The sequence below is a fragment of the Phacochoerus africanus genome, chromosome 8, assembly GCF_016906955.1.
Source record: "Phacochoerus africanus isolate WHEZ1 chromosome 8, ROS_Pafr_v1, whole genome shotgun sequence".
NCBI classification, from domain to species: Eukaryota; Metazoa; Chordata; class Mammalia; order Artiodactyla; family Suidae; genus Phacochoerus; species Phacochoerus africanus.
Genome location: NC_062551.1, coordinates 129004772 through 129027856, shown reverse-complemented (window position 1 = coordinate 129027856; position 23085 = coordinate 129004772). Strand labels below are relative to the sequence as shown.

Sequence of the window (23085 nt, the reverse complement as noted above, 5' to 3'; positions counted from 1 at the left end):
ATGGAAATTCCCAAGTTGGAGATCCAATCGGAGCTGCACAGCCACAGCAACACAGGATCTGAGCCACATCTGCGATCTATGCCGTACCTCACAGCAACACCGGATCCTTATTCCACTAAGCCAGGCTAGGGATTAAACCACATCCTCACAGAGGTTATGTGGGGTCCTTAACCTGCTGAGCCATGACAGGAATCCGGCTCAAAATGTTTTCAAATTAAGTACTTTGTTGATACGTCATTGATCACCTGTGCCATTGATTAGAGATTCTTTTCTTTCACTAGGGGAGAAGTTTGCTTTTTTAATCAAATAGCACTGAGTTCCCACCATGAGAAAAACCTATCCTGGGAGTGAGGCAGAGGTATAGCTTGACCCTTGACTTTTAGATATTTAAAGATTTTCAGAAATCCCTGGAGTTCCCGTCGTGGCTCAGTGGTTAACGAATCCAACTAGGAACCATGAGGCTGCGGGTTCCAGCCCTGGCTTTGCTCAGTGGGTTAAGGATCTGGCGTTGCCGTGAGCTGTGGTATAGGTTGCAGACACGGCTCGGATCCCACGTTGCTGTGGCTCTGGTATAGGCCAGTGGCTACAGCTCCAATTAGACCCCTAGCCTGGGAACCTCCATATGCCGAGGGAGCGGCCCTAGAAATGGCAACAACAACAACAAAAAGACAAGATTTTCAGAAATCCCCAAAGTCTGGGCAGTTTCATTTCCATTAAAACTAACATGAATCTTTTCAAAGTGCATTAAATGTTGAACCTTCCCAAGCTTGGTTCTTGGCCCAATTCTCTTGTCATCCTCTCCCAAGGTTTCAAATGGCTTCTGGCTCCTGAATGTGTACCTCTAGCCCACTCATCTGCTCTGAGCTCTAGACCCATATTTCACATTAAATCTCCACTTGGATATAGATGGTACCCCACATTCAACATGTCCAACTAAACCTAAGGGTGCCAGTTAAGTGCAGTCACCTCCATCCATCCAGTTCCAGCACACTTCCGTTTCTCTATTCTCATGTCTAGTCCATTACTAAGTCATGCTGATTATGTTGGTTAAATATTTTTAACCGAAAAGGACATGCTGCTGTCCTTTTCTACTCTAGTCTCGGTCACCATGCTCTCTTACTTGGTCCCTTCTTTCCTTCTGGCTCTTCTCCAAGGCTATCTTTTTAAAAATGTAAGTCAGATCAGCGCCCCTGCCCCATGACATCAGACCGTTTAACAAGTCCCTGTCACAAAAATGCACGATCCTCAATGTCATCTCCGGGCTCCTTTGGCTCTATATACTCCTTTCACAGAGCAGGTAGGATTTCATCAGAGACAAATGAGAGGGGTCATTCAGTGACTGGAACAGCATGTGGACAAGCTTTACCCCTGGATGCAAAGGGGTGCGAATGGGGAAGAGAGATGATGTATTGGGGCCATATTGTAAAGGGCCTGGTATTCCTAAATCAGGGGTATGAATATTATTTGCCAGCCACCAGAAATCACTGGACCACTCTTAATATCCATGGATTAAAAAACAGTACTCCAGGAAATACTTTAAAGGTTTATAAAGAAAGCAGTGACTGAGCCAATGAGAGTAACAATCTTCTGAGCCCAAGAAACTCAAGATCATCATGCACCTGAGGCAGGTCCCGTGGGGTCTGGGCCTCTGGTTGCAGTGAACTGGTCAGGCCTGCCCTTGGGACATGGGTAGAGCCCAGGCCCACACACTTGCATTGCTCTGCCCTGACTGCTGTCTGAATTCGTATTTTGCAGTTCCGTGGAGAATGGGAGGCCACCTGATCCTGCTGACTGGGCCGTGATGGATGTCGTCAATTATTTCCGAACAGCAGGATTTGAGGAGCAAGCTAATGCATTTCAGGAACAGGTAACTCAGTCTAGAGAAACGCACAATGAACAGAATCACCTCCTTTCTACTCAGTGGGCAGAAGGAAGTAAGGAGAAAGGGGGGTAGAGGGCAGTTAGGGGTCAGTGAGTCTCTCTGCGTGTCCTCCAGGGCAAGTCCTGATCCTACTAGCCTCCATGGAACTGAGGGTTGGGGCGGGCACGGAAGTGACAAGCTAAGGATTCCTTTCTGCATGAGAAAAACTCAAGCTTAAGACTTGGCTGCAGCTGCAGAGAGGAGGGTTAAGATTCCTCTACATCTGCATCTTCTTTTTTAAAAAATTTCCTTAAAAATTTCATTGGAAGTATTGTTGGCTTCTAATGCTAGTTTCAGATGTACAGCAAAGTGAATCAATTACATATATATAAAATATACATATATTGTACCTTATATATACACACACATGCACATATATATATCTCCATTGTTTTTCAGATTCTTTTCCCATATAGGTTATTACACAGTATTGAGTAATTTCCCTGTGTTGTACAGTAGGCCCTTGTTGCTTACTCATCCATTGCATATATAGTAGTATGTACATGCCATCCCAGCCTCCCAGTTTGTCCCTCCCCACAATATACATCTGCATCTACCTTCAACACTGAAATGCTACAAAGCAGAAAAGAGAGAAAAAGGAGGGACAAATCTGGCTGAGACACACAGCCCTGTCTGCTGCTGGCCTCAGCACCCCAAGCTGTTAATTAAGCCTCCTCCAGTTTCCAAGTACTGAGCAAAGATGAAAGAGCACAGGATTTAGACTCGAATCCTGGTTCTGACTCTGTGTGACCTCAGGCAAGTGTCTACAACTCTCTGAGTCTTGATTTCACATCTGTAATGTGAGGCTCTCAATGTCTAATGTGGGGTGGGGGTGGTGCTGTGAGGATTGAAGGACAGTGAAGGCACAGTGCCCAGGATAGGTGCTGGCCCAGTGTGGATGCCCCCCAAATGTTAACTCCCTCCCTCAGGCCCGGGGTTGGTGCTGGAGAGTCAAAGGGAGGAGGAATGGTTCCCCCGACACCCCCCTAATTGTCTGGGTAAGTCCTGATTCCATTTTCCAGGCTGGGCCAACTTTGTAGGGATGGTGCTCAACTTGGACTGTGAGGAAGCAAATTGGGGTACACGTGGTCCACACCAGACCAGCTCTGTAGGGAAACACAGTGTTCCCATTTCCCTATCAATGAAGTCTGCAGTTTTCTAAGCCTTAACTTTTCTTTTCTCATATTGTAACATAACTGAAAGAATTATAAGCTGAACAATGTGTTTGGCTGCTTCTGCCACATCTCTTCAGCCAGGTCTTCCTCTCTCAAGCTGGGTTTGGACAAGTGCACTTTTCTTTTCTTTTTTTTTTTTTGTCTTTTTGCTATTTCTTGGGCAGCTCCCGTGGCATATGGAGGTTCCCAGGCTAGGGGTCCAATCGGAGCTGTGGCCACCGACCTACGCCAGAGCCACAGCAACGCGGGAACCGAGCCGCGTCTGCAACCTACACCGCATGCAGCTCACGGCAATGCCGGATCGTTAACCCACTGAGCAAGGGCAGGGACCGAACCCGCAGCCTCATGGTTTCTAGTCGGATTCGTTAACCACTGCGCCACACCGGGAACTCCTTTTTTTTGTTTGTTTGTTTTTTTGTTGTTTTTGTTTGTTTGTTTTGTTTTTTTGTCTTTTTGCTATTTCTTGGCACTTTTCTAATATCATGTGTTCCAATTTCTGGATTTCCTTCACCCAATAGTCCCTTCAACCTGATCCCTCTGCATATGAATTTTTGGTTAATTTGAAAATTTGCCACAATAACAGCTGAAATCACTTTACACCCACAGAAGAGCTAAAATTATAAAGATTGATTCCAAATGCTCGTGAGGACATAGAGCAACCACACTCTCCTACGTTGCTGGCGGAAGTGTAAAATAAATACTCATATGCCTACCCCAGGATCCAGCAGCTTCATTCCTGAGTATTTACCCAAGGGAAATGAAGGTATATGTCCACCAAAGATTTGTGCAAAATTGTTCTTGCTAGCTTTATTGGTAATAGTCCCAAATTGGAAGCCTAATTATCCATCAATAGGAGAGTGACTACACAAACTATGGCATGGTTGTGCAATGGGATACTAGCCAGAAATAAAGAAAAGGGAAGTCCTGACATTTACAACCACTTGGGTGAGTCTCAAAACACTGTGCTGAGTGAGAAAAGCCTTATGTAAAAGCGCTCATTCGGAATGGTTCCTGTCTTTAGTCCATGCAGGCTGCTATAGCAAAAATACCATTAACTGAGTGGCTTAGAAACAGCAAACATTTATTTTTTCATGATTCTCCAGGTAGCAAGCCTAAGATTAAGATGCTAGCAGGCCTATCTGGTGAAGGCCCCCATTTCCTAGGCAGCCCACATTTCATTCTGTCCTCACGGGTAAAAAGGGATCAGAGAGCCCTTCTGGGGCCTATTTTATAAAAGCACAAATACTCCTGAGGGCTCGTCCCTCATGGACTAATTTGCCCCCAAAGGACCCACCTCTTAATACCATTTCTAATACCCCTACGGCCCCTTGGTGGTTAGGTTTCAACATACAGATCTGGGGGAGAGAAACACTCAGAGCATAGCAATTACATTTAGATTAAGGATGAGAAAAGGAAAATGGCCCAGGGCAAGGAGAAGAATAGTTGCTTCTGGATCTGTGGGAGTGGGGAGTGACAGTGAAGGAGCATGAGGGAACTTTCTGAGTGATGGTAGTGTTTTGTGTCTTGATAACAGTTTGGGTTATGGGTATCCACACTGGTCACTGCATATGCACAGGTATACGCAAATGATCCGGATTTGTGTATTACATAGGAAATAAATTTGACTTCAAAAGGAAAAGAACTCTAAAAAACAAACCAATTAATGGTAGGCAAATTGAAGTGTTTACGGAAGAAGCATACTGATGTATACAGCTTACTTTGAAATGCATCAAAAAGTATGAATTGAGAGATGGGTAGAGGGATGAGTAGATGGATAGACAGATGATAAAATAAGGAAGGAATAGAGTTTCTGCTGTGGTGCAGTGGATTAAGAACCCTACCAAAGCAGCTCTATCCAATGCAGAGGTGCAGGTTCGATTCCTGGCCCAGTGCAGCAGCTGTGCCTTAGATTCAATCCCTGGCTTGGGAACTTACATATGCTGCAGGTGCAGCCATAAATTTGGGGAAAAAAAAAAAAAGAGGAAGGAAGGAAGATGTGAATTGTATACTCTGGGTGGTGTGAATGTGGGTTTCACTCTAATATCCTTGCAATTTTATGTTTGAAAACTTTTGTAATAAAATTGTGAGGAGAAATAGCTGAGGTTGTAAAGTTGAAGGCTGATCAGCTGAAACATATTTTATTTTGGCTTAATTATATAAGGTCCATTTGTGTCACTGCAGTTGAGTAACTCATTTCTAAAATTAAATTTAAATAATATTGTGAAATGTTAACCAAAAAAAAAAGGACTTAGCTAAAAGGTCTCTTGGCCAGATTCCCAGCTGCCCCAAAGCATTTTTCAGATTGAGCTTTTGCTTAGACTCCTCTGGGGCAGGTGTCCCAGATTGGGGATGGGGTGTCCTCTGGGCCTTCCGGATTCTGCACAGGACCTCTGAAATGGAACTGGCTAGCCTGAGCTTGGCTTAGGAGGAGGCCTTTCCTCCCAGGGATGGCATCACGTGAGCACCAACTGACACTGGCAGGCAGAAGGAGCTGAAGCATCTTATTCAGACATCCTTCATTGGAGGAAAGGAGCGCCATCTTGCTTCTGCAACTCTGAAGCCTGAGATGAATTCCCAGGGGGCTGGAGATTTGCAAGCATGGTCTTAAAACTTGAGTTCCTTCATTCTTATGGAAAGGTAATTGTGTGGGAAGAAGGCTGCCTTAAATTATTCTCCAGAAGTGCTTCAACTCTTCTTTTTGGACATTCTCATTGTCTTTCCTCTTGTCATTAAAGGAGGTAGAGGGCAAGGTGGGACCCCCTGGCCTGGCTCAGGCTGATAAGACAAGCAGCTGCTGTGATCTCCATGAGGACTGAGGATCAGGACCCTCTCCTATGTTAACTTGCCTTTTCCATCACCATGCTTCACAGGCCTTCAGTGTTTCAGCTCCAACGATATTCCTGGCAATGAACCTCAAGCAGTCACCAGTCACTCACCAAGTCCACCTCAGGTGGGTGGACTGCAGGCCACCTGCAGCCCAAACACACGACCCTTTCAGGCACTTCTAGGTCACAGCAACTGAGAAATAGTAAGAATGGGTGCATCCTTAAATCTCCTTAGCGTAGGCTTTGCCCTGCCATTTGATGGACACAGGGATGTGAACATCCCCTAAACCACCCCAGAAAGGGAAGCACAGCTGCCAAAGGTAGCACATCTCAGTGGATGTGAGTGCTTAGTTTCATGGCTCTTATGGATGGAGTATTTGTGTCCCACCAAAAATTCACATTGAAGCCTTACTCCCAATGTGATAGTATTTGGAGGTGGGGCCTTTGGGAGATAGATTTAGATGAAGTCATGAGGCCGGAACCCTTGTGATGGGATTAGTGCCCTGAACAGAGGGGACCAGAGAGCTCGCTGTTTCCCTCTGTGCCATATGAGAGTCCAGTAAGAGGGCAGCCATCAGTAAGATAGGAAGAGGGCCCTCATCGGTAGCCTGACTGCATTGGCTCTTTGGACTTTCAGCCTCCAGACTATAAGGAATAAATTTCTGATGTTTAAGCCATCTAATCCATGGTGTCTGTGATAGCAGCCTCGATGACTAAACACTGACACAGACACTGGACATGTCCACTGACATCCACTTTCAGGAGAGTGTCTGTCTCACAGACATTACTGGTACAGGTTCATAGTACATCACTAGATATTCTGTTTTTGTTGCAACCAGACTCAGAGATGGCTTTCTAGAAGCATTTTCCCATGGAAGATGTCAGGCCATTAAGTGAGATTTGTCCTAACTGCTGGAGTGGTGTCCTGTGTTCCTGTGGATCAACCTGGCGATCTTCGTGTAGCCTCCTTTTCTCTGTGAAGGCACTGACACAGAACAATTACCTCCATCAGTTTTTCTTCTGACAAACCTCTTTTGAGCCTCTGTGTGAGCCATAGGTACAGACCCAAAGAATTTTCATGAAGGAAGGCCCAGGCCCCTGCACAGCTACCTCCCCACCCTTGTACCAACGACCCAGTGTCAATGGTTTGTGTATTTGGGGCTGTATTACTGTTCCAGCCATTCCCCTTTCATGACCAAGGATGTCACTCTCCTGCATCCCACTGGCCTCATTAACATGAACTCCAGAGGACTCACTGGCCCCTAAGAGCAGAAGGCAGTGGGATCCCACTCTAGAGAAGTCAGTGATTATAGCATTGTCAGAATTCTCTCTCTCTCCCATGGACACAAGGGTGTGGTAGTTTTTTCCCCAGGTGTCTTCCCTCAGACAGACCCCTTCCTTAGGCTCTGGTGAAGGGTGTGAGTGAGATCATGACTCCTGGTTTCTTTCCTCCTGATTGACTCGTGGTCATCAGATGACCTGCAGACTTTGCCTTTCTAGGACTCCAATGTTTATGAAGTGAATGTTAAGAATCGAAATATTGCTGGAGTTCCCATCGTGGCTCAGTGGTTAATGAATCTGACTAGGAACCAAGAGGTTGCGGGTTCAATCCCTGACCTTGCTCACTGGGGTAAGGATCCGGTGTTGCTGTGAGCTTTGGTGTAGGTTGCAGACATGGCTTGGATCCCGCGTTGCTGTGGCTCTGGCATAGGCCAGCGGCTACTGCTTCGATTCGACCCCTAGCCTGGGAACCTCCATATGCCGAGGGAGCAGCCCAAGAAATGGCAAAAAAGACAAAAAAAAAAAAAAGAATCAAAATATTGCCTAAGCTCCTGCTTTAGGAGTCAAGTGCTACCTTGTAACTGGCCCTCGGGAAGTATGCTTTCAATGCACAACACAGGGCAAAAAAAGCCCTTGAGATATTATGTATATAGATAGTTGTAATTGTGTATGTATATATAGTTGAATTTTTACAATTAGATGATAGAAAATTGGCACTTGCCCAGGGATTGTGGGTTGCCTGGTTTTCAAGGGTCAAAGGTGCCTCAGGAATTTTACTTTCCTAAGAGCTTTAGTTTTGAAAAAAGAATATTTTCACTAACCTCATCCAAAAGGCTCTCTTCCCTCACAGAACATTTAGGATATTCTGTTAAACTCTGAAGGCTATCTGGAAAGCCATCTCTATCGACAGTGATCTCACTTGCCAGCTAAGCTCGTCACAGCCACTTCACCACTCAAACTGGACCCTAACTTCAGGTCACAAAGACAGTGTGCCTCTTGCAGGGCAGTCACTTTTTTTTCCGTCTTTACGTACATGGCTCACACACACAGAATGTACATGAAGAAGATGGACGTGGAAAGCTGCCATTCAATCAATGTCGCATAATTCATATTATTGTTCAGATTCCTCAAACTGACAAGTGAGGGACATCAGTGAATATGTTTCTAAAACAAGATGTATCACTGAGATCATTTTTTTTCCAGAGTATCATGACACAATAATATGCAACTCGTGGTGACAAATTATTTTACTCCATTATCTCCTCACTTTCCCCAAACCACATGAAGAAGAACAATTTTATACTCTGAAATTAAGTAGTTTACTAGAAACTCCAAGTCTGGCATTTCTTTTCAGCTGGCTTATTGCTAATTTTTGATACATTTCTGAGGCCGCTGACTTCATAACTATAAATAGAATATTTTATTGCTGCAAATTGCCAAGTAACAACTAACTTCCTCAAATGGAGTAGTAAATTGGGTGACCAAACAGAGCAACCCAGAGCCTGGGTCCTAAATCACGGCCCAAGGGACTTTGACTGTGGTGATTCTAGATGGATACTTCTCATTAGACCCAGGACAAATCCAGGCTTGCAGAGGTGGGGGCGGGTGGAAGGGGGAGTTAAGATTATGCAATTCTATTAGCCATAAAAAAACAAATAAAATTATGCCATTTGCAGCAACATAGATAGACCTAGAAATTATCATACCAGGTGAAGTAAGTCAAATAGAGAAAGGCAGATATCATATGAGATCACTAATATGTGGAGTCTAATAAAAAATAATACAAAAGAACTTACGAAACAGAAACAGACTCAAAGTTTTGAAGCCAAATTTATGGTTACCAAAGGGGAAGCATGAAAGGGGAGAGGGATAAATTGGGGGGAGGGAACTGACATATATACATTACTATATATAGGATGGATGGGTAACAAGGACCTACTGTGTAGCACAGGGTAATCTACTCAAAACTGTGTGATAACCTATATGGGAAAAGAATACTGAAAAGCAATAGATACATGTATATGTATAACCCATTTACTTTGCTGTACACCTGAAACTAACACAACTTTGTGAGTCAACTATACTCCAATAAAATTTATTTTTAAAAGATTATACAATTCTAAAACACTTTCTTTGGAATAAAAGTACAAAATTATGAATACGAAATTGCTCAGGCAAAATTTAAGCTTCATTAACTTCATGGTAAATCCAGCTCTGAATCAGACCAGTTAAAATCCCAGTTAAATTTGGAAATAACTTGTATTACTTATTACAATACTATATATTATGATACTAAGTACTGAAAATAGTCAAGGTGCTTTGACACCTGATATTTCTCTTTTATTTATTTATTTATTTTTGTCTTTTTGCCTTTTCTAGGGCCACTCCTATGGCATATGGAGGTTCCCAGGCTAGGGGTCTAATCAGAGCTGTAGCCACTGGCCTACGCCACAGCCACAGCAACTCGGGATCCAAGCCATGTCTGTGACCTACACCACAGCTCATGGCAACGCCGGATCCTTAACCCACTGAGCAAGGGCAGGGATCGAACCCACAACCTCATGGTTCCTAGTCAGATTCGTTAACCACTGCACCACAATGGGAACTCCCGACACCTGATATTTCTTAACAATTGAAGGCTTCTAAAATGGTCAGAATATTTTGTGGTATAACTAATAGGGGAAGTAGCTTCTCAGACTCTGCTGATGTGTTCTTTCAGCCCAGTTTAGAGAAAAGGCAAAAAGCAAATGGGTTCATTTTAGATTCTACATATAAGTGATCTCATATGGTATCTGTCTTTCTCTTTCTGACTTACCCCATTTAATATGAGAATCTCTATTTGCATCCATGTTGCTGCAAGTGGCATTATTTTACTCTTTTTCATGGCTGATTAATATTCCATGGTGTATATGTACACATCTTAATCCATTGATCCATCGATAGACATTTAGTTTGTTTCTATGTCGTGGCTATTGTGAATAGTGCTGCTATGAACATACAGGTGCATGTATCTTTTTGAATTGCTGTTTCATCCAGATATATGCCCAGGAGTGGGATTACTGGATCATACGGTAGTTCTATAATTAGTTTTCTGAGGAACCTCCACACTGTTTTCCCGAACATGATGGAAGATAATATGAGAGAGTGTGTATGTATGTGTATATATATATATATATATATATATATATATATATATATATATAAAACTGGATCACTTTTCTATACAGCAGAAATTGACAGAACATTGTAAATCAACTATAGTTTAAAATTTTAAAAAAAGGCTAATGGGTAATGCTAACAATAAGAAAATAGCCAAGAGAATGGAAAGCAAAACTGATAAGAACCTTTTGAATTTTTTCAGTAGAAATAGATTTCTATAAACCCAAGCCCCAAATGGTTGTTCAGATCATTCATTTGAAATGACAAGTTAAAGACATTATCAGATTGCCAGGCACATGGTGCTTCTTTGGTTTATTCACTTGTTCAATTGTTTCCATAGCTTTTTCTAACACTTATGATAATAAATATGACTATTAAAGTAAAATAGTGGTCATTAGTTTAAGTATTACTTTACTATAATAAAGCTACCTGAAACCACTATAGGTATGAGAGCCATTTGAAGGAAGCATAGAAGATTCTGAGCAGAAGAAGGATTAGATACAAAAGCATAAGGACATGAAAAAACATGATTTATCTTGAGGATTCCCATGACCTTGGAGTAGGAGGTATAGAGCATGGAACAGCTAAGGAGAAAGCCAAAAGGTACAGAACAGTCCAGATAATAGTCTGTCCACCTGACAGGCCCTGGGAAACCACTGAAGGATGTTTTGTGGGGAGTGCCCTGATGAGATTTGTGTTTTTGAAAGATCGTTCTGGCAGCAATGTGGAGAGTGGCTTTGAAGACCAGGAGACAGAGGGCAGGAGACCTAATGTAATCGTTCCACTAGGAATGGAAAGGAAGAGATGCATTAGCAAGTCTGGGGAAGATGGTCAAGAGAACTCAGTAGATCATTGGCAATGAAGAGTGAAGATCTGTCCTGCCTTAGTCCCCAGACTGAGCTCACTGCTCAGGGTGGGAGAGGGGGGCAGCTTGGGTGATGACTGTCATGATTCTAGATCCGTTGGTTGCAGAATAGTGCTACTAACTGGGATGTTTGTGAGAAGTCAGCTTTGTAAGGAATGTAATGAGGGAGTTCCTGTTGTGACTCAGCGGTAATGAACCCAACTAGTATCTATGAGAATGTGGGTTTGATCCCTGGCCTCACTCAGTGGGTTAAAGATCCAGCATTGCTGTGAGCTGTGGTGTAGGTCACAGATGTGGCTCAGATCTGGTGTTGCTCTCGCTGTGGTTTAGGCCGACAGCTACAGCTCTGATTTGACCCTTAGCCTGGGAACCTCTCTCTATATGCTGCACCTGCAGCCATAAAAAGACAAAAAAAGAGTGGGGATATAATGAGCACAGTTTGGGGCACAGTCAATTTGAGGGCCTATAGGACATCTAAGTGGCTATATCTAGCAGACAGCTCAGGGAAGAGTAAGGCATAGCAACAAAGATATGGGAGCCCTCAGCAGTCATAGGAAGGGGTGAGGATGAGACAAAACATTTAAAAGGGGAAAGAAAAAATCCAAGGACAGCACCCTTGAAGGCACCACCATCTTAATTATTGGAAGAAGAAAGGCAACTGGCAAAAGCATTTGAGAAAGAACACTCAGAGAATTGGGGAGAGAACCAGTCAAAGGTTGTCCAGAGACCAATGAGGGGAAGAGACTAACAAAAAGTAAAAGGATCAGTAAGGTAAACCTCAAAAAGGTGAAGCCCAGTGGGGTCTGCAGATGAAAGTAGAGGAGCATGAGTAACAGTGTGGGGAGTGGAGGACCCTCTCCTTCAAGCTGGAGACTGACTTGGAGGCAAGTAGAGGGAGAACCAGCAGCTGGAGGGTCATGTAAGTGTGAGGGCTCCTTCCTAAGAAAGGAAACCCTCAAACTTGTTTACATGCAGGAAAAGTAGCCAAAAGAATTGGGCAGGAGTTCCTGTTGTGTCTCTGCAGGTTACGAACCTGACTAGTATCCATGAGGTTGTGGGTTCGATCCCTGGCCTCACTCAGTGGGTTAAGGATCCAGCATTTCCATGAGCTGTGGTGTAGGTCACAGACATGGCTTGGATCCCTTGTTGCTGTGGCTGCGGTGTAGGCTGGTAGCTGCAGCTCTGATTAGACCCCTAGCCTGGGAACTTCCATATGCCACAGGTGTGGTCCTAAAAAGCAAAAAAAAATGAATTGGACAGATAAAAATTGAATGAAATGGAGGACAGTTCAATGAAGCAGACTCCCTGAGGTTAAGGGAAGGGATGAGATCAAAAGAGTGTGGAGGAATAAGGAAATGGAGAAATTTGAACCCTCATGCATTGCTGATGGGAATATAAAATGATGCAGCTTCTACAGAAGACAGTTTGGCAGTTCTTCAAAAAGTCAAGCATTAAATTATCATATGACTGAGCAGTTGCACATAAAAGAATTGAAAAGAGGGACTCAGACAGATATTTGTATACAAATGGCCATTGCAGCATTATTCACAGTAACCAAAAGGTGGAAACAACCCAGTGTCCATGAACAGATGAATGGATCAACACATCATGGTACAAACATACAATGGAATGTTATTCAGCCATAAGAAGGAATGAAGTTCAGTGGATGAACCTTGAGAACATTATGCTCAGTGAAATAAGACAGTCAAATATTGTGTGATTCTACAAAGCACAGTAGATGTTATCAAGGGCTAGCGGGGAGGAATGAATTATCACTTAATGGGGTTTCTGTTTGGGGATGGAAGTGTTTAAAAATAGTGGCAGTGATTGTACAACATTGTGAATATAATTAATACCCCTGAATTGTACACTTAAAAATAATTAAAATGGCCTATTTCATGTTATACATATTTTATTGCAATAAAATGTGATGTTGGGTAATATACATGAAGATTCAACATGATCAATGAAATATTCAACTATTTTATTTAAAAAAAAAAAAGAATGTGAAAGGATTGATTCTGGGCAAGGTAGGGCTACCTTCCTCTGATGCTCCTGAGCTCTGGGAGTGAGGGCAGGATGTGTGCAGGTACAGAGATCACCTCTGTCCTCTGGGACATTCAGGGAGTTTGTGACAGTTTCTATTTCCTTTGCCAACCAAGAAGCAAGCTCCTCTGCCTGGAGTGGACAGGATGGATAGAGGTTTAATAAGGAACTAGGGGACAGCAGTGAGGCTTAAGAATGACCACCAATGAGAATGGGAGAGGGAGCTGACCAAGGATAGATAAAAGAACTCTTAAGGTATTCTATTCCCCCAGCTGAGATTGGTGCACTGCACACGTTTAGTGTTCATGGTCCATGGTTTCTTGATTTTTTTTCCCCCTCTGCACCAGATAAAGGAGTCAGAACTTGGATTGCTAGACTGTTCGCAGATGGAGCATTTGTGGCATGGGCACAATGGAAGGCTAAGAGCTTGAGAGGAGGATTCAAAAGGGCATGTGAAAGAATGGTTTCCAGGGCCAACCAGGGGATACAGACTTGGCACAAAAGAGGAGTCTGTGGGGGACTCATTACCCTGGAGAAAGATGAGCCAAAATGAAAAAGTGGGTAAAATGGGCAGGAGGGCGAGAAAGAGACTACAACTGGGCTTTCAGTGTTGCAGAGGTGGGACTCTTCTGGTTGATGGCATTATAGGAGTAAGTTCCAAAATTGAAGATAAAATTGTGGAAATGATTGGTGTATTACTGTAGACATCTGCTATCTACTGCTGTCACAGGCAGATGAAAATAGGTATAATGGCTTAAGTATAGTAGAAGTTTCTTTCTCATATGAATAGTCCAAGATGGTAGGTGGGAATGTTCTGCTCCAGTGCAATTCAGGGTCTCGGGCTGATGAGCTCTGTCATCTTCCACCAGAAGCTGTCTAGATCATTGGGCACTGATTATATCCAGTTGGTGTAAGGATAAAGAGCAAGGAGGAGTGCATGAGGGTGGTTTTATGGGCCAGGCTGGAAAGAGGTGCACGTCATCCCTTCACAGGTCATTGGCCAGAATGTGGTCACATGGCCATACTGAACTGCAAGGAAGTCTGGAAGATATGTAGTTATGTGTCCTGGAAAAAGAGCAGCTCTTGCTGCAGTTGAACTTTAAAGCCATTCTTTCAACCATTGGCTTTTGCAATACTGCTATTTAGTTTTGTTTTTAAGACCAGAGATAAATTTCAAAAAGGCTAATTTAAAAGAAGTGATGACGCCTGATCTGACCATGGATGGGAAGCCTTCACTCCTAACTCTGTTCCTTAAATCTCTTCTTTCTTATCAAGGCAGAAATCTCTGTAAACCAGTTTCCTCATTTGATGATGTGAGTTTCATTCTTTTTCCTTCATCAGAAATGTGTACATGATTTTTTTTTTTTTTGGAATAGAGCCCCTTTATCACCCACTTTGTGCCAGTAGCAAATATCCACAGGGAGACACTCATTACATTACTGAAGGCATTAGGCCTCATAAGCAGCCAAAATGAGTTTTGTGTCTGACTTAAATGCAAGACCCATGTTGCTTCTGACTCTTATTTTAACAAATGAAATAAAGACTTCTTTTTGAGTAAATGCAAATAGTTCCTGTCTGTAAACAAGATATTCAGTGTTGGTTTTTTTAAACTAATTGAAATAGCTCCAATATGTATATTATTTATCCCAAGTTTTCCACCAATAGGAATGCAAGGCATGCACAGCATCAGTTGATAGTCATTTGCTGATCATATTGAGGTCATAGTCACTCTGCCCACACCGAGCTGCAGAGGGCACAGAGAGGGTGGGGTATTATAGAGGATACCAATCCCAAAGAGAAATTCCTCCCCCAGAGGAGAGCTTGTCCTGAGAACCATGTGATAAGATTCAAAAGCTCTTGATGTAGACTCAACTGGTTCACCATCTTCCTTTCCAAAGTTATATGAAAATTCTTCAGAAAATAAACTCTGTGTCTTGGTGCACAAAAGTCCTCCAAAGAAACATGGTGAATTACTATAAAGTACTAGGGGTGCCTCAAAATGCTTCCTCCTCTGATATTAAGAAGGCTTACCACAAGTTAGCTCTTCAGGTACATCCAGACAAGAACCCAGGAGACCAGGAAGCAGCTGAGGAGAAGTTCAAACAAATGGCAGTGGCTTATGCAGTCTTGTCTGATGCCAAGAAACGCAACAACTATGACAAGTCAAGAAGGAACTGCATCGGAAGGGAAAACAGAAGAGACAGCAGGGACAAGGACAATTTAAAGGAAGAAGTTGAAGATAAGGACCTTTTCTCGGGAGATAGTTTTTCCACTGGCAGTGTGGATAGGGCCAAGCGATTCCACTCCTCCTTCTTTGAGGTGACTCCCATATTGGACACAGGATTTTCCACTTTTGTATCCCTGGGGTCTGGACCAAATTCCCCTTCCTCTGTGGCATTTGTTCCTTTTGTAAGCAGTGGGATGGGAAACTTCAAATTGGTCACCACTTGTAGCCAGATAATGAATGGCAAGAGAGTTGTTGTAAAGAAAGTTCTAGAAAATGTGAGTTGGAAGACTGATGTGGGAAACTAATGCCTGTGTCATCAGATCCCTTCACACCACTGGTGAGGAGTTGCCAACGTATTCTGTCATAGGGAGACTTTGCTGTGAGGCTGGTGAGTCTGATACTTATCAAAGACAGAGTTGGAATCTGAGAATGTGTTGAACTGGAATGGACAGGGGTTGGCTTAGTCTAGCCTTTCATTCACAGAAGTAAATCATGGGCCAGATGCTACACAAAGAACTAGGAAGCAGCAGGGTCTGGCCTCCGGCCCAAGTCTAAATTGAGCTCTTTCTGCCTGCACACTAGCTTCTGAGACAGCAACCACCAGAGATATGGCCTTCTGAGATATTTGCAGGACCCTACCATCATAAATCCCACTGACTTCTTTTGCCTGCCTTTCCTTGCTGTTATGCATTGCTTCTTTCCTGATGGCCCTCTTGTTCTCTTCCTGACCTTTCTCTTTGCTGTTTCTCTTCCCACCTCATTTTCTGTCTCCCCATACACTTCCAGTGAACCATATCACAATTAGGCTTTGTTGAAAGAGTCACCTACATGTAGATGAATGTTGTCAGAGAAAGAGTGAAAAGTGAAAAGTAAACGGGATAAGATTTTTTAAATATACTCTTTACAATAGCATTTGAGGGCTCAATAGAAGTCAGGAAATCTGCTTTACATATGTTATCCCAGAAATCTTTTCAGCAGTGAAATACAGTAGCTACATTTACCCCCATCCTATAGATAAGGAAATGAAGCTTAGAGAGATTAAGTAACTTGCCCCAGGCCCCACCTAAGAATCAATAAAACAATGTCCTACTCTAAAAAAAAAAAAAAGTGCTTATCTACTGAGCTGTAATATCTATGGGTTCTACTCATTTATTTTTAGATCTAGGGTCTTGCCCTCGATGGAAATTTATACTAGTCATCTCTAAACCTTACTTCCATGCATGAGTACTTCCTGGAACGTAAATATGCAAGCATTTTGAGTATTACTACCCAACAGGCACTGGTTATTCCAACGCAAAAGATAGAAGCAATATAAAAAGTTTCACTGAAACTAACAAATGATTGTCCCTTAACATAGAAATGTCAACAGAACCCCAAGATGTGAATTATATTTTTGTTTTGGATTTTGGATTGTTAATGCAAAATCATGGGATTCTTTATTGTTGTTGTTTGTTTAACTAGAACTGGTTACATTCTAATGGCCTGATTTATGCTAATAAACAGACCAGGCTCCAGAGGAGTGGCTTCCTGTGGAAAGTTACTGACGGAATCTGCATTAGAACCTTTGTCTTCCAACTTCCAGACTCATGCTCATTCTAGTATGCCATGCTGACTGGCAAAATTTGGATTTCATTTGCATTGCAGTTTTTTATAGAAGCTATGTAACAAATGATTAGCTTTCTTAATCAAGGAACTTTCCCGTGTTTGTGATTTTTAGAAGACACAGTTTTATGTAGTCTTTGAACTTGTTTGATCTCAGTGAATTTTCTGAACTTGAATAGGAATATGTCTGCATCCCTCTGGCAAAGGGTAGCTTTCAGGCAGGGAGCATACTTCCAGAAAGGAAGCAGAGGATGGACTTGGAATCAGAATGCATCCCATTTCTTTCAAAGCCTATACATTTTCACTTGGTAGTCATTGAGCACCTCCTATATGTCAGGCACCATGCTTGGTGCCTTACATGAATGAGTCATTACTAACCTCCAGAATTCTTCAAGGGTTTATTTCTATTTTACAAGTGTAGAAACTGAGGCTCAAGGAGGTTAAGTAAGGGCTATACAGTAAGTTGTGGACACAAGGTTCAGGCTGCAGTTTGCTCCACCTGGAAGCTCTCATTTCCATCAGGCCCTCTCCACTCCCCATCATTTGAGCTGCTATGATCATGGTTTAAGAGGAAAGTTTTTGTTGTAGTTATAAATTATATTCACTTCATTTTTTTTTTTTTCCCTTTTTAGGGTTGCACTTATAGCATACGGAAGTTCCCAGGCTAGGGGTCGAATTGGAACTACAGCTGCCGGCCTACACCACAGCCACAACAACATGGGATCCAAGCCGTGTCTGCGACCTATACCACAGCTCATGGCAACACTGGATCCTTAACCCACTGAGTGAGGCCAGGGATCGAACCTGCATCCTCATGGATCTTAGTTGGGTTCGTTAACTGCTGAGCCACAAAGGGAACTCCCCACTTCAAAAAAATTTTTAAATGAGAATTTCCAGATCGAGCTTTCTTGCACCAACCCCAGTCTGAGGTGAACAGCAGCATGGCTACCAAACAAAGGAAAATCAAATTGGAGCAGAAGACATGATTTTCCATTTTGTCTTAAAATCCAAATTTTAGCATTTTTCACAGACATACTTGCCTTTTGACAGAAATGCTGAGTTATGGAAGGACTCTTTGCCAACAAATATATCTTTTAAAAATTCATTTTCAGTTTGTTGAGGAAGTTTGCTTATTATAGAGAAATAAAGTCAGTGTCATTTCTTCCTGGTGCCAGTGTAAAATATGTAGTTAGTTAAATATGAGCAGACAATAGCAAAGGAAAGATGGAGAGCAGGAAGGGCCTTGTTGGGTTTTGAAGCATCTCAAGTGAGTCACTACTCATCTCAGTGTGTACAATTGATCATGAGCTTTGAAGTAACCTGTGACTCAGATTTCTGTGACCTCACAATGCTTTCAGAGCCGCTGCTATGGTTTCCAGGTGTCAGAGCTTCTCTGCCAGCTCTCATATGTGCAGCTTCTACTGAATCCCAATTCTCCTTGGGATTACCAGCTGCCTAAGTAGAAAAAAAATCCTTTAGGATTGGAACATCAATTCCTATGTCCTTAAATAATTGTCTACACTCACCCAGTCAACCAACTGCATTTTTATGCGCTCTGGTTTTGAAAAGATGTCTTGCACAAGTGAAGGTGAGACATTTTGTTTTCTGGTATTCAACAAAATAAAGGTTCCAAAACTTTAAAACACCATAGACCAGTTAGAAGTCATTCCTTGTTCTTCTACTTTTGTTCATGGTAGATGGTTGACGAGTGAAACGAAGGCTGTGGTCTGTCGAGAAATACTGACCCCTGACTGCATAACTCAGCCCACTTCAAGAGGGGTACCTCATGTGATCCTGTCAGAGCCCAGGTCCCATATTATCAGTTGAGAAGACAGAGGAGGAGGAGACTTGCCTAAGGTCACAAAGTGGCTATATCTTCAGCCCCCTAGCCCAGCACTATTTCTCTCATACACTCAGACCTTCAAAACACATTGTCCTCACAGCCTGGCCAAATCCACAAGAGTTTGGAGGAATGGCCCTCTTGGGGATAGTGCAGCAAACAGGCACAGGTTTATATAGTTGACACACGTCTCCTAGTCTATCTGTCAGGGGGAGGCGGGTACTGGCATATTTGGGTAATTTGGGTAAAATCACGAATGGGTGGGTGTGCTTATTGAGCATGCACCACTGGTCCATCACTTGAACTCTGGTCTTCTAAGAACCAGCTCAGTTTCTCCATACAATAAACAATAACAAAAAGAAGGGGGCATTCAGCATTCTTCTCACTGCTTCCTTTCCAAAGGTTTCAAACTACTTTCTATGTTTGGGGCCCTCATGTCTTTCATGAGAAGCCCATTTCTGTTTCACCCCAAAGCTTTGATGTCTCCAGGGCAGCTGGCTGTGGACCTGAGCAGAGTGGGGAGTGGACTCTGAAGAGGACAGGGGAGGGAATCTCTGGTGGGTGGAGCTCTCCCCTTGCTACCTTATATGGAATCTTGAGGATCCATTGAGAGGAAGTATTGTAGCATGAGAGTTGATATCCAGGTTGAGGCAGGATGGGTCTCCTTTTAAAGGTCAGAAATTCACAAAGAATGAGTCAATTTCCCAATGCCCATCCTTATGATGGAAAATGTTCCAGAAAACCTGAAACTCTGGTCTCCATCAGTCCATGTAGACAACACTTCTAAGTGTCAAGAGAAACAAACTAGTTATGAAATATATTGGCTTTTGGGTGTAGGCATAAAGGAGTTCAAATTCTGTGCTGCTCCTTCCTAACTTCTTGGGCAGACTGCCTTATTGCTTTGATCCTTGGTTTGCCTATAAAATTAAGATCATCATCCCTGCCTGTCCTAACTTATGGATTTGTGCTTGGAATTAAATAAAAATTCCACAGAAACTTCAATATACCTTATAAATGGAAAGCGTCGTTATTCCTTTCAGAATCAGCGTCTTCGATCCATCAGGGTGCATGCTCCAAGCTTGCTGTCAGGATTGTTTGTTTGTTTGTTTGTTTGTTTGTTTGTTTTAGGGCCGCACCTGCAGCATATGGAAGTTCCCAGGCTAGGGGTCAAATCAGAGCTGCAGCTGCCAGCCTATTCCATAGCCACAGCAACGCCAGATCCGAACCACATCTTTGACCTACACCACAGCTCATGGCAACACCAGATCCTTAACCCACTGAGCAAGGCCAGGGAAAGAACCCTCATCCTCATGGATACTAGTTGGAGCTAGTAGGAGCCACAGTAGGAGCTCCCCCATCAGTGTTTTAAGGTGTGACATTTGTGATGTGCTCCTAAAAAAAAAGACCAGCTATAGATTGTATTTAACCTTGAAATAGAGGATGGAAGATAAAAATAGAAGTTTCCATTTTTTTTTTTTTCCCATTTTGGCTCTAGTAAGAATAGTAGTGTTTTTTAGCCTGGAGACAATCAATATGACTTTTACCTTTGATTTTTTTTTTTTTTCATTCATTATCCTTGAGCTTTTGGACTTACATGTTGGCTTTTATGCTTCCATTATAGGAAATTGATGGAAAATCCCTGCTATTGATGACAAGAAATGATGTGCTGACAGGACTTCAGTTAAAATTGGGGCCTGCTCTGAAAATCTACGAGTATCATGTAAAACCTCTGCAGACAAAGCATTTAAAGAACAACTCTTCATAGTACAGTCCAGTTGAGGTCTTGAACCTCAAAAAATACATAATAACATAATTTAGTTTCATGTGATGAAACTTTGTAAACAGAATACATACATGTGTATATGTAAAGAATTTCAATCAAATGAAACGTTATCCTATTGGATAGACTAGGCAATCCATCGGCTGACCTGAACTCAGCCAGGAGGAGCAAGTACAACATGTGGACAGGATGGTTTACCTGGTAGAGTTTGTCAAATAGAATAATCTTTGATGAGATTAGAGACCCCTCCCCACAAAGAGGATTTTCTTCATAGATTGCTTTCCCAAATTCCTGGAAAAAAAAAAAAAAAAAAGAACCAAAAGGAATGAGCATCTTTCAGTTACAGATGAGGGAAGATGAAGAACACTTGGGGAAGGGGACAAAAGAGAGAGAGGTTGTGCCGCCCTTGAATTCCTCTGCTCCTTCGAGCTTGTATTATTTGGATGGAATTGCTGACACCCTTTTTTATAGAGGGTCCTCCACTTGACCTTATTAAGGTTTCACTGGGATATGCTGCGATGTTTGAAATGGACATGCATCATGGCCCCTTCATGAGCAGAACTGTAGCTCTGCAAAGAGAAGCTCTGTTGTGTATTGGGGCATATCCATCCACATTCAGCTAGCTTTCACGGGGGTAACGGTATTTTCTGCTTTGAAATTGGTTCTTTGTTTCTGAAGAAAGCATTTTTTTCACTTTATGGTTTGTATTTATAATAATTTGTTTCTGAAGAACTTTGCCAAGAGTTATAGATCAAAAAGCATTGTTACTAGTACAGAATATTTTTATATATATTTCTTTATGATGGTGTAATATTTTTTTAATTGCTCCAATGCTTTGTTTGATTTGAGTACTTGTTTTTAAGAACTTGAAAAAGTGGGCTTGCTACATCTCTGTTCAAAGAGACATTTGTTCAATCTCTGTGTGTCAATGCCTCGGTGAATTGGTTCTCTGTGGTCACAATAAAGCATTGCTTCAGTTTATTCCCACTGTAGTTTTGAGCTTTTCAATTCGGTTGCCTCTTCGGCTCGGGATTAAGGATTAAGGTCACTCCTTGAAATCATGGAGATAAAACTTAAGCCTTCTTTAAAAAAGAAGTAAACTTTAGATATAGACAACCTGTAGATCTATCTGTAGCTTTATCTTCTTTATAAACTGAAGTGTCCGAGTAGACCTTATTCCTTACCCCATCCAACAATCAATTTTAGGTGTCATTTTAGCTGAAGAGTTGTTTGTTTGTTTGTTTGTTTGTTTGCTGTAGACCAGTTGGGACAAGGGTGTCATGATTATTTTATTTTATCGAAATTCTGATGAAGGCTTTGGACCTTCCCTCCAGACGAAAGCTCACATTGCCACATACAAAACTTTGCAGAGTTGATGGACTCCCTAAAGTTCCCTTTTTCCCCTCACGTTGAGTCCTTATTTTAGAGAGTGTTGTAATCTCCCTCTAAAATATTGGAGATATTGTCTTTAAAGAGCAGAGAGTCTAAAGATGAGAGTGGAAAAAAACATAGGAAACGGTATAGTGAGTGGGGTTCAAAAATGTATTTCGAGTTAATTCAATTAACTTGTGTTCCTGGTGTGACTGAAACAAGTACTTTTTTGTTTTGCATGCCAAGTAGGAGAAGGGTTTATAAAAGAGACATTTTCCACTCCCAAGTTTTCACAACCTACAGACCGCATAGGACCTAGAGGCCGAATATAGTTAAGTACTGTGAGGTGTGGTAGTGATAAAAGGTGAGGATGGCACCTGCAGGAGACCTGGGTTCGGAAGAAGGGACAGGAGGGAGATAGAAGGAAGAGCTTAATTAACTTCTCTGAAGGAGTTTCCCACAAGCGAAATAGTGATGAGGTTTGAACCCTCTCTACTTCAAAAGGTTAGCCTGAGAAACCCCAGAGTCCTGCTTCTATGCCTCTACCTGATTCCTTCTATATTTGCTTAGAAAATATTTCCGTGTGAGTGATAAAAAAAAAATTGCTTCCCTCACCCCCATCCCGCCAGGTAATGTAAACAAACAGAAGCTTGCTTTTCTCTACTAAATGTCAGAACGGAGGGACTAGGGGCGGTAAGGCCCTCTGTGACGTTAGGGTCATAAGTTCCTCCTATCTTTTTGCTCCATCATGCATGCTATTGATTCCCAGAATCTCTTCACTTGCCACGGTGGCCACTCCAGCTCTCACCACCACCACTTGAATTCCAACCAGTAGAGAGAAAAAAGGGGGAAAAGAAATATACCTTCTTTCTTTAAAGACACTTCCAAAAAATTATAAGAGGAAGTAGTTATCACTTCCTCTTATATTTTGCCTATGCCTAAGCTGCAAGGGAGGCTTGAAATAATTATTTTTCTTAGACCTATGGCCCCAAC

At 42.4% G+C, this 23085-nt stretch overlaps 2 protein-coding genes across 3 annotated transcripts in view; both read left to right on the top strand.

The window, feature by feature from the left end:
• SAMD13 (sterile alpha motif domain containing 13) overlaps nucleotides 1-21702 on the top strand; it is a 44328-nt gene extending 22626 nt beyond the window's left edge. For both annotated transcript variants that reach the window (XM_047794233.1, XM_047794234.1), the window contains exons 3-4: nucleotides 1756-1867; nucleotides 20563-21702. In XM_047794233.1, coding sequence (XP_047650189.1) covers nucleotides 1756-1867; nucleotides 20563-20706 — 256 coding nt within the window. In that variant the 3' untranslated portion in view covers nucleotides 20707-21702. The remainder of the gene's footprint in view (nucleotides 1-1755; nucleotides 1868-20562) is intronic.
• On the top strand, nucleotides 14847-17683 carry LOC125134657 (dnaJ homolog subfamily B member 6-like). Its single transcript, XM_047794232.1, has one exon. The coding sequence runs from the start codon at nucleotides 15175-15177 to the stop codon at nucleotides 15802-15804; it is 630 nt and encodes a 209-aa protein (XP_047650188.1). The 5' UTR covers nucleotides 14847-15174; the 3' UTR covers nucleotides 15805-17683.
• Nucleotides 21703-23085: the final 1383 nt, after the last annotated feature.

Coding starts and splice junctions, on each gene's coding strand:
- LOC125134657 (XM_047794232.1), top strand. CDS start 15,175: ATGAAAATTCTTCAGAAAATAAACTCTGTGTCTTGGTGCACAAAAGTC.